Genomic DNA, 11,527 nt, shown 5'->3' with positions numbered 1-11,527 from the left:
TTGTCCATAGCACGGCACCACAGTGTCTCTCTGTACCGGCGTATCACAAGATCGGGTCTAATACTTAATGCTTTGAGATGCCCAATAGCATGGCGTCACATAATTCAGCTTGTCCGACAGCGGCTTTCCAGCGACAACGCTCCTCCTGCGGCTACCCGGGTCGAGGGTTTCCTCTCTTGGCGAGGAGGACCCTTTCGCCGTTGTCGTTGTTCTTTTTTACTTCTGCTTCTCCGCTGGGCTGTCAAGGCCCGGTGCAGCACTCAGAAGGCCCGGTGCAGCGCTCAGAAGGCCCGATGCAGCTCTCAGAAGGCCCGGTGTAGCGCTCAGAAGGCCCGGTGTAGCACTCAGAAGGCCCGGTGCAGCGCTCAGAAGGCCCGGTGCAGCACTCAGAAGGCCCGGTGCAGCTCTCAGAAGGCCCGATGCAGCTCTCAGAAGGCCCGGTGTAGCACTCAGAAGGCCCGGTGCAGCGCTCAGAAGGCCCGGTGCAGCACTCAGAAGGCCCGGTGCAGCTCTCAGAAGGTCCGGTGCAGCGCTCAGAAGGCCCGGTGCAGCTCTCAGAAGGCCCGGTGCAGCTCTCAGAAGGCCCGGTGCAGCGCTCAGAAGGTCCGGTGCAGCACTCAGAAGGCCCGATGCAGCTCTCAGAAGGTCCGGTGCAGCACTCAGAAGGCCCGGTGCAGCTCTCAGAAGGCCCGGTGCAGCGCTCAGAAGGCCCGGTGTAGCGCTCAGAAGGCCCGGTGCAGCGCTCAGAAGGCCCGGTGCAGCACTCAGAAGGCCCGGTGCAGCTCTCAGAAGGCCCGGTGCAGCGCTCAGAAGGCCCGGTGTAGCGCTCAGAAGGCCCGGTGCAGCGCTCAGAAGGTCCGGTGCAGCGCTCAGAAGGTCCGGTGCAGCGCTCAGAAGGCCCGGTGCAGCTCTCAGAAGGCCCGGTGCAGCTCTCAGAAGGTCCGGTGCAGCGCTCAGAAGGCCCGGTGCAGCGCTCAGAAGGCCCGGTGCAGCTCTCAGAAGGCCCGGTGCAGCTCTCAGAAGGTCCGGTGCAGCGCTCAGAAGGCCCGGTGCAGCTCTCAGAAGGTCCGGTGCAGCGCTCAGAAGGTCCGGTGCAGCTCTCAGAAGGCCCGGTGCAGCTCTCAGAAGGTCCGGTGCAGCTCTCAGAAGGCCCGGTGCAGCGCTCAGAAGGCCCGGTGCAGCTCTCAGAAGGCCCGGTGCAGCTCTCAGAAGGCCCGGTGCAGCGCTCAGAAGGCCCGGTGCAGCTCTCAGAAGGTCCGGTGCAGCTCTCAGAAGGTCCGGTGCAGCGCTCAGAAGGCCCGGTGCAGCGCTCAGAAGGCCCGGTGTAGCGCTCAGAAGGCCCGGTGTAGCGCTCAGAAGGCCCGGTGCAGCTCTCAGAAGGCCCGATGCAGCTCTCAGAAGGCCCGGTGCAGCACTCAGAAGGCCCGGTGCAGCGCTCAGAAGGCCCAATGCAGCTCTCAGAAGGCCCGGTGCAGCTCTCAGAAGGTCCGGTGCAGCACTCAGAAGGTCCGGTGCAGCTCTCAGAAGGTCCGGTGCAGCACTCAGAAGGCCCGGTGCAGCTCTCAGAAGGCCCGGTGCAGCTCTCAGAAGGCCCGGTGCAGCTCTCAGAAGGCCCGGTGCAGCTCTCAGCGAGCGGGAACGCCGGGCACCTGCCGTATGCACTAACTGAGAGCGGCAGGCCAGCGCTCGCCTTATTTCGAATTTGAACACTCTCCCCCATTGGCGACCACCAGCAGCCTGCACGTCACAGCCGCCCCGGCAACGTGACCGGGGGGCAGAGAGGCACACGGATTCAACCTCTGTGCACATTGAAGAGGCCCACTTCAAACAACATGCAAGCCAGGCCACGGTAAAGCCTGTACAGCCCCCCCCCCCCCCCAACTTGACGAAGGGTTAAATTAGAAGAGCCGGGCTGAGGAGGACGACAGGTGCCAAAGGTGGCGGTCGGGACGGAGGAGGCGAATCTCTAAACTAGGTTAAGGCTCAAACTCCACGGAGCGCTGGGGAGGCGCGGTTAATCGAAATGTTGTCTTGGCGTGCGCCGCGAGTCACATAATCTGCGGGGGGGGTATCGTATGAAAAGACGACTACGGAAATAGACGAGAAACTAGAACTTGGACTTTACGAAGGGGTTGACAGCGGAGGTGTGATACATGCACGCACCCCGGGAATGCTTGGGCGGATGCCGAGCATGAATAAAATATTTCCACCGGCCGCTACATTAGCAGATGCGTTTTGTGGATGATTGTCGGCGCGGCTCCTCCGAGCTAAAAGTAGGTAGAGACGGTAGACGGGTTGCGTTTGTGTGGCGCTTCTCTAGCTACAACAACCGCCACGCAACCCGCTTTGCAATCAAACGAATGATCGAACCGGCGACCCTCGAGTCACCAGACGACCGGCTCTACCACCTGACCCACCGTCGCCCTGGAAGTAGACTCGTTATTGGTTTCTTCAGCCGTTGAATCAGTTAAGTAGACTAGAGTTGTTTGAGCAATTATAGAAATAACTGTTTTGCGGGCGTCCGGGTAGCATGGCAGTCTATCCGTTGCCTACTAACAAGGGGATCACTGGTTCGAATCCCCGTGTTACCCTCCCGCTTGGTCGGGCGGCCCTACAGACACAATTGGCTGTGTCTGCAGGTGGGAAGCCAGATGTGGGTATGTGTCCTGGTCGGCCCCTGTTCGGAGAGAAGGGGGGAACTGGGGGGGGGGGGGGATAGCATGAATCCTCCCACGCACTACGTCCCCCTGGCGAAACTCCTCACTGTCAGGTGAAAAGAAGCAGCTGGCGACCCCACATGTATCGGAGGAGGCATGTGGTCGTCTGCAGCCCTCCCCGGATCGGCAGAGGGGGTGGAGCAGCGACCGGGACGGCTCGGAAGTGGTGGGGTAATTGACCAAGTACAATTGGGGAGAGAAAAAAAAAAAGAAATCTATCATAAATGCAAAAAGCCTTTGCTTCCGGGGGGGGGGGCTTCAGACCGCTTATACGTCCCCACCAATGTCCAAAATCAAATCTACGCCCTTGCACCAAACCTCTATTACGGCTAAGAGCACCAGCTAAACCGCCTTACTCGCTGTGTGGTACGGGAGCTAAAACTATTTTCTATATAATAGGCCACCAAAACAAACAAACAACAAACAAGAAACAAACAAACAAACAAACAACAGCCGGGGGGTTCCCATATTTTTCACATCATTCACTGAAGTCCAAGTTGAAAACACACCAAAAAGAAAACAGAAAAACCGAGAGAAGAAACGTCTTCTTATAGGGGCGGACTGGTATTTCATGCGCCCTTTGCGAGCCCCGAGCGGAGCGGCCCGGCAGGCCCGGCGGGCCCGGCGGAGGTCGTCTCTGCACGGCTGAAACGCCGGTGGACTTTTATCTCTTACTTCCAGAGCGGGGAAGAGAAGCACAGCATGGGCACTTCTCCTCTCCGCTCGCCCAATCCCACCCAGCCCGCTTGTTTTCAAGTCGTCAGCGGACCCACACAGAAAACTTGTGCTTTTCGATGGCCCTAAGCTATCACACACACACACACACACACACACACACCACACACACACACACACACACACACACACACACACACACACACACACTCCAAAGCCACAATCACAGAAAACACCCAGACAAGGCTCGTTGTTGTTGTTGTTGTTTCCCCCCCATCAATAAACAATCGTGAATTTTCTTATCTTACGGGCACATCTGACCACTTTGATTCTGCCCGATAAGTGACTGGTGGTTTCTTACTGGGAAAAGATTAGGCAAGCGTGAACCAAGCAGGTGTTATCTCGCTTGTGATGAAAACAGGAAGCGAGTTACACCATGAGCACATTTGGTGAACGCCTCGGCGTTGGAAACAAGCACATGTGCAACACATCTTCTTGCGAAGTCAACTTTGGATTAGAAAACAAAAAGAAAAGAGAGAAATGAACTGCAGAACTTTCTTCTTCTATCTTCTAATTCCTTCTTCTACTGTCCTTGCTTGTCAAATGCGGTGGGGACCCGTCTCTCTGGCTGCTCCAACAGCCCAAATACCAGACACGACGGAGGAACAGTCATATCTAATCAAATGAGGTCACCGGTTTTATGTAGCCCGGAGGATTTGTGGATGTCACAACAGGATGTCTTCACTCTCACTTTATATGCAAACCCCGCTCTCCGCTCCAGTCCACCTCCCCAACCACAGTAACACACATTTCAACTGACATTGCATTGCACCATTTTTTTTTTTACCTTACCCGACTACATACGAGGTTTGCTTTCATGCAGATCATTATATCCGCGCTTGTTCTTGTTTAGCTGATTTGCAAAAAGGCCCGAGATACGCTTCAGATAAGCTCCTATAGCGCCCGTCATTACATTTCATCAGGCCAACGTGCTGCACTATACAGCACGTTGGGCCTGATGTGATTTGCCTGGTGTGATTTGCATGATACTCCCGAGTTTGTTAAACAACTCGTGTCGCATACTAGATACACGATGTACTGATGTGTACCCTAAGGCCTCCGCAGCAGCGGGGGTGTAGTTTGTGTCTCGGGTGGAGGCGGCAAATCAGACACCGACTGGAATGTTTTCCCCAATAACCCAATTCATACGTCTCTTCCTGCGGAGAGACCGGGACCTGAAATACACCGGGGCGCACCAGCAGGGAGAGCGACAGCTCGGCACAGAAAGACCCCCGAGTGGCGCCGGTGTTTGTTTGGAGCCACAGTTAAAGGCGGTGAGGCGGCCTGTGAGTGCTCAGAGACGGTGTCTATCATGTTGGAGTCAATAAAGCCGGTGCGTTTAAAGACGGGAGCAGCCAAAAGTAGTAGTAGTAGTAGTACAGCTGTAGCTCGGCTTGATCATTGCTTGGAGCAAGGTGCAAAGCGAAAAGCCACCGGTGCGAAATGCCGCTTTTTTACTTCAGGTTAATGAAGTGAATCTGAAATCAGTTATTGTTTTTCTCACAAGAGCACGCGATGCTTCGCTCGAACAATGCTCGCAACGCTCATGTTTCAACGCTGTGTGGAAGTCTGACGTTCCCGGTCTAACCTGTTCCTCAGAGGCCTTGCCCCGTGGCAAGCAAGCCAGCCAGCCGCGGGTCACCCAGGACACACGCTGACGTTCGCATGCCGCCGACTCGGTTGGAAAGCATCTTTAAAGGTTCGAAGCCGAGGAGCCTACGGGTTCAGCGGGTACATTGTGGATTCTTGGCATTCCAGCGCGGAGCCCCTCATGGTACACCTCACCCCATAGCTTGGACCTGCAGGGAGAAGGAGATGCAAACGCAATTTGTGCTTCGCTAGAGTTAAAACATTTACTAAATACGCAAACATTTGCGCAACAGCAATATGGAATAAATTCATGTTTAATAGCAGCTTAAACGCTCCTCTGTGTGTGTTTTTTGGCACTTGGGTACTTGGGGGGAGTGATTTACAACATCATCTGGGTGGATAAGACATAACTTCTTTGCAGAAACTAATCAGTGTACTTTGCACCGATTACTTGCACTGGTTGCTAATAAATTCTTTGTGCCGGTTACTTTGTGAAAAGTAATCAAACGCTTGAAAATAATTACGCAAGATGTATTTTTAGTCCGTCTGCCAGTTACGTGACGCGGCACGGCGCCGTAGAGACGAGTCCTCGGCTCCCTTAATGTCGTTCACACAACAGACCCGTTCCTTTTTAGTCGAGATGAGTCTACACGGCTCTCACGGTGGACATAAAAACCATGTCGAGACGCTTGAGGAGGTCAGTCGGCGATGACCCTTCGGTACAACAGACGCTCAAAAACTATTTCCCCGATGCCCTGCCTTGTTTGCGGAGGCCGGGTCATATTTTCGTCCCCCCCCTTTTTTGTCGGTGGGGGAGGGGGGGAGGGGGGACTAGAATATTTGACGCAAGAGTTTTCTCACGTATAAAGTATTTGGGGGTAATTTATGAGTTATGAGCGGAATTATTTTGTAATCTCATTACGTGTACTCCAAAGATTACTGATATTACCCAACGCTGCCTCGACGTGACCGAACCTCGGTATGAGAGAAAGAGAAAGAGAAAGAGAAAGAGAGAGAGAGAGAGAGAGAGAACTTTTTTTTAATTTTAAACCAAGTCTTTATTTAACAAAAAAAATTAAACAAAAAGCAGACTTGAAATCCCTCCAAACATAAACAATACTTGTCAAAGTAAAAACAATCAATAAGCATTTTCTAACAAGCCCAGAGAGAGAGAGAGAGAGAGAGAGAGAGAGAGAGAGAGAGAGAGAGAGAGAGAGAGAGAGAGAGAGAGAGAGACCGCGAGAGAGAGAGAATGCAACATTACCTAATTGTTACGAGAAGATTACCCCGGCAGACGCGCGGGGGCGAGAGAGGTCAGATGATGATGATGATGATGATGATGCCTGCGCGGCTGCGTTATTTGAAAGCCGATAGGAGCTTTCCCTCGCGGGGGAGGGCACTTCGGCACACAGGGAGGCGGTCTCAGCGCGCGCGCGCGCGTGCGCACACGCACACAACCACGCGCGGTGCCATTAGTTCAGGCGAGGATAGGGAACGTCCTTGGCTGAACTTAACGCGGAACGTTACAAATAGGAGCCGCGGTGTTCCAAGTGGAGCACAGTGAAGGGGTGCGCAACACGGGACGGTAACGTTACCCGAAGTTACAGACAAGATCAACTAAGTTCGAGCACTCACACGATCTGCTGCAACAGCGGGGAGGAACGGTGGATGAAAGAGAGAGAGACACACACAGAGAGAGAGAGAGAGAGAGAGAGAGAGAGAGAGAGAGAGAGAGAGAGAGAGAGAGAGAGAGAGAGAGAGAGAGAGAGACCCGCCGTTGGAGTTGGAGGACACACGCGTGCGGCGTAGTGCAGAGGAGGTTTCATTGCTGACGCCGTTTTAAGGTAAATAATCATCATCATCATCTGTCATCTGTTGTTCCGTTGAATTTGACTTTCGACCAAAAGCACGAAACGAGCCAGCTAAGGTGTTCGCAGAGACCACCGGCTACGACGCGTCTCGTCTCTTAGAAAGAGTCAAGTGTTGGTCAAGACCTTCAGGGGCTCGCGTCGCTCACACGTAGACCAGCTCCCTCGCGCTTCCTGAGGCGAACGGGTCGGCTTGTTGTGCAGTGTGGACTTCCGAGCGATGCGTGTTTCATTTTCACGAGCGCTCGATTTTCTTCCACTTTGTTTGCGGCGTATTTATATCGTCCTGTTTCTTTCGCTTTGTACGTGCGGCGATCTCGAACGGGGGGGACAAATAGGTTTATAACAGGACTGTGGACAGCTACTGCAGGTCACACTTGGCCATCGGCCTACAGTGTATCTTTAACCACCAACTGCGGCCGCCTGTCCCGAAAGCGAGACTTGGTGGCCGGTGGGAGAGGGACCGTGTCGCCCCACATCGACTAATACGAGGAAGCGGGCGCATGTTAAAGTAGGTCGCCTCCATCAGACATGTTGGTCAGTAGTCCCACCGATGGCACTCCCGTTAGCCTACATTGCAAAACAAAACAACAAAAAAACATCTGGAAAACTTTACCTTTTAAAAATGATGACCATGCTAAATACAAGAGTTAGAATAAAATCCTGTTCGTCACATTACGGTAGTCAGGAATATTTATTTCCCCCTCAGAAACGCCAGGAAACCAGGGACAAATGATTTCTTTAGGGACAAATCTAAACACAAAAGTGCAATTTTAACAGGTTATTGAAAATAATCAAATGTTGTTTTTTTTCCATCCAAGACCAAATACTATGCTATGTTGATACATGTTTATACCAATATTTCATATAATTTCAAATATCTGCAGTACGCGAGTTGGGTGTGTGTTATAGGTCTAATGTCATGTGTCCGCATCACTCTTTATTGACTCTGTTCCGGGCTCTATGCGGTTATGCTCCAAGTCGCTTGGGTTTTATTGGAAAGATGTAATGGTTACATAATATTGTGTTGTAATGGCTCTTGCGTAACCTCAAAATCCCCACATTTATTTTGCTTTATCACTTCTGATCACTAGGGGGCGTTGTTGCTGCACCATCGATCCCAGCAGTGCCAGAAGCCAAGTCAACTCCTCAGCATCCACAAAGCAGTGCTCTTGAAGTGGGAAGTGGGACAACTTTGACCTCAATACCAGAATAGAAACATCTACTTCCTGTGAATGAGTGTACCAGCCACGATGTTCGACGAGGAGTCGGAGCAGATGAGGGAGCAGCAGGACGTGGGTGTCCTGCAGGCGCTGGACTCCCCGGCAGCGGTGGCTCCTTGTGGGGGAGGAGCAGGCGCCGCTTCTCTTTCCTTCACAGACCAAGCTGTGTCCATCTTGACCTCCAGTAGCATGTTGGCCCGCTCCCTCCTAGGCCGCACCTCTGCCATCAAACGCAAAGAAAGCCTCGCCTCCGCGGGAACCATCCGACGCAAGCGCGAGTTCATCCCCCATGACAAGAAGGACGAAGGCTATTGGGACAAGCGGCGGAAGAACAACGAGGCAGCCAAGCGCTCCCGGGAAAAACGCCGTGTGAACGACATGGTCCTCGAGAACCGCGTCCTGGCTCTGCTGGAGGAAAACGCTCGTCTCAGGGCAGAGCTGCTGGCTCTCAAGTTCCGCTTTGGCCTGGTAAAAGACCCCTCCAACACCCCAATTCTGCCCCTCACCACGGCTCCCTGTAACCCTCAACCCCTGACTCCACACTACTACCTCCCACGGGGAGACGGAGGCTTCCCCGGCACATCAGTACTGCATCCTAACAACCATTCGGGCCAGCTAGGCGTCCGCGGCTCCAGGGATGCTGGCAACGTATCGGAGGACTCAGGGTTTTCTACCCCAGGGAGCTCCAGCGTGGGCAGTCCCGTCTTCTTCGAGGAACGGCTAAGCGATCACGGGAAACTTTCACCGCGCGGGGCCGAGGAGTTAGGCTACGAGCTTCACCACTCCCCTGCTGAAATCCCCGGACATCACGCCACAGGGCTGGTGGTACCTTTACTGGGTAGGATGGACCTGGCTGAGACAATGAAAAACCTTCCCCACAAACTGCGATTCAAGAGCCCCATCAGCGGAGAGGGAACGGACGCCACGGCGGACAACAACGGCGCCAGACGTAGCCCCATACTATCCACAGCAGGCCGAGACGCTCCCAGAGAGGCATTTAGAGGACAGCCGCCGAGCGGAGTCGAAGCAGGAGCCGGATATACGAGCCTCTGGCAGCAGCAGCAGGAGGCGGAGGAGATGAGGAGAGGGAGGCAGTCCCCCCAACACAACACCTCAGCGGGCGGCTGTGGCCTCCAGCCTCCGCCCCACGGACAGACGGAGGTGCATTACCAGAACGAGAACAGCGTCCTCAGGTCTCAGCTCACCTCCCTCAGCGAGGAGGTGGCTCAGTTGAAAAAGCTGTTCACGGAACAGCTCAACGCCAAACCCCATTAAAGTATCAGAACTGGGTGGAAAAAAAAGAAGACGCTGTAAAAAAAATAAATAAATAAAAATAAACGAGTTTGATATGAGTAGAAATTAAGCGAGGCGATGAGGTGAATGGACAGAGGTACAAAAAAGTTTCAAAACAGAAACAACTATTAACTCCAGTTTCTCCCTCTTCGCTCGTGTCTAGTTTTTTAACTGTGTTTTTTTTTTATTTTCAATTTCAAATATTTTGTTTTCTCGCATCACGAGTCTCTAAACGCCTCATTATTCACTGTCTAGGTTTTAATACCCTGAAATCGACATTAACCCACAGCTCAGACAGACGCGCTCTTACAGCTCAGCCTCCGGCTTCATAACACTGTGACGAACTGACGAACGCTCCTCTTCTACGCAACACGGGGGACTCTTCACGCAGCTTGCCCGCGCACACTTTCACGCGATCGTTATGACGCGCGCTCGTCATCCCCCTGGGTCGCGTGCTCCCTAAGAGAGCGGGGGGGGGGGGAGCCTGGCTGACATGTGCTGCCCTGTAGCTGCCTGCTGCACCGCATTGTGATGCAGTTGGAGCTCGGCCAGCAGATTGTAATGCCCCGCCTCCCCCCCCCCACACACACACACAAACGCCCCGTGAAAGTGGTGTTTACAGTTTTATAATTAGAAAAGTAATACTTCACAACCGCTCCAACGCCGCCTTCCCTTGAGACATTGTTTAAATAAAAAAAACAAAACCGGAAACGCAACCGCAGCCAGCCGGAAGCGACAACACGGTTAGCGCTGGGCCGACACAGTAAGCCGCCATCGGTACGCAGCGTCACATAAACCAGACTGAAGGTTTTTGTTTTTTTGTTGCTTATTTCGTCGCTCGTGCGTGAAACGGCGTCATCTCCCTCGATGACGTCAAGATAGCGTTCCATCTACATGTGACGAGCTTGATTTTTTTTAGGAAAGACACTGGAACCGCTGTACCTATTTAATTGTTTTGTGTCCCAGTTCAGCTCCTGTATGTGACCAACGTCCAGAGGGGGCGCAGTACGCTTTTTTTTTTTTACTGCACCGCTGACTGTGTTGAATTGATAAGAAGACTTGGTCATCTTGTGTCTATCTGTGTGTGTGTATTGAGAAGTGTTTATTTTTTTTGCACCTGTGAATAAATCATGGACAGCATCTACTTCTTGTCTTCCTTGTTTTTCTGCAAAAACTTTCCCCATGCCGGTGACACAACCACCGAGTCGCACCATGTTGCAGCAGCTCACCCTCTCCGATCAAAAATAAGTGGTTATTCAACACACAGACACTGGAGATTTACATGTAACAACAGTAACAATAGTTTGTCAACAGCGTATTTAAGGCAATAGTTAGTTTTAAAAAAAAGAGCAAATCATCAACATTTTTTGAAGATGCTTGTGTTAATTGTTATTGTCTGATTGGAAATTCCTGTTGATTGAACAATAGCTCTCTTCAGGGTTATCATTTTCAAGACGTCATCTCGTTTAGAACAACAACAACAACAAAAAAGCCAATCAAATGTCCAAGTCAGCTCGAGATATCCATTCCCAGAAAGTGCTCAGGATGAGGCGACATAATGAAGCTGCCACGTTATTTCCATTTAGGCTAACGTTATTACCCGGCTAATTCGCGTCTTCCTGGGACGTGATGGGGTTCATCACACGGGCGCTGGCAGATGCGGGTGATGAGGAGTGAAACAGGTGCTGTCTGTCAAACAGACCCCGAGGGTTGAGTTAGTCTGCGTGTCATATAGACGGATGAGGCAGACAGAGACAGAGATGAATGACATGAATCGCGAGCTCTACTTTTAACAGCTGGGGGGGGCGGAGCGGGAGGGGGGGGCAGCTCAATGAGGTGTGAGTCGTGTGAACTTGACAGGGCCTGCATCAGCTTAAATGTTGGTTCATGCAATAACACTGCCAAAGCCTACATAATGCGTCCCCAGATCTGTCTGGAGCAATAGGTCGACTTGTCTTCATTTGGTTCAAAACCTCCATCTTTAAGAAAGGGAAAAAACATAGCCTCCTGCCCTCGCCCCCCCCCCCCCACACACACACACACACACAACTGGAGAGCTGATCTGCAGCACACATGCTGAAATTAAACACACAAACACAAA

General features: G+C 52.5%; 1 protein-coding gene across 1 annotated transcript; it reads left to right on the top strand.

Annotated features, from left to right (window-relative positions):
* The first annotated feature begins 6,540 nt into the window (after positions 1-6,540).
* On the top strand, positions 6,541-9,496 carry nfil3-6 (nuclear factor, interleukin 3 regulated, member 6). The gene is made up of 2 exons (XM_056287526.1): positions 6,541-6,886; positions 8,005-9,496. Exon 2 carries the CDS (start codon positions 8,146-8,148, stop codon positions 9,406-9,408), a length of 1,263 nt encoding a protein of 420 aa, XP_056143501.1. The 5' UTR covers positions 6,541-6,886; positions 8,005-8,145; the 3' UTR covers positions 9,409-9,496.
* The last annotated feature ends 2,031 nt before the right edge of the window (positions 9,497-11,527 follow it).

Source organism: Lampris incognitus, chromosome 10 (assembly GCF_029633865.1).
Source record: "Lampris incognitus isolate fLamInc1 chromosome 10, fLamInc1.hap2, whole genome shotgun sequence".
Taxonomy (NCBI): Eukaryota; Metazoa; Chordata; class Actinopteri; order Lampriformes; family Lampridae; genus Lampris; species Lampris incognitus.
The sequence above is the reverse complement of the archived record's forward strand: the minus strand, read 5'-3'. Positions and strand labels throughout refer to the sequence as shown.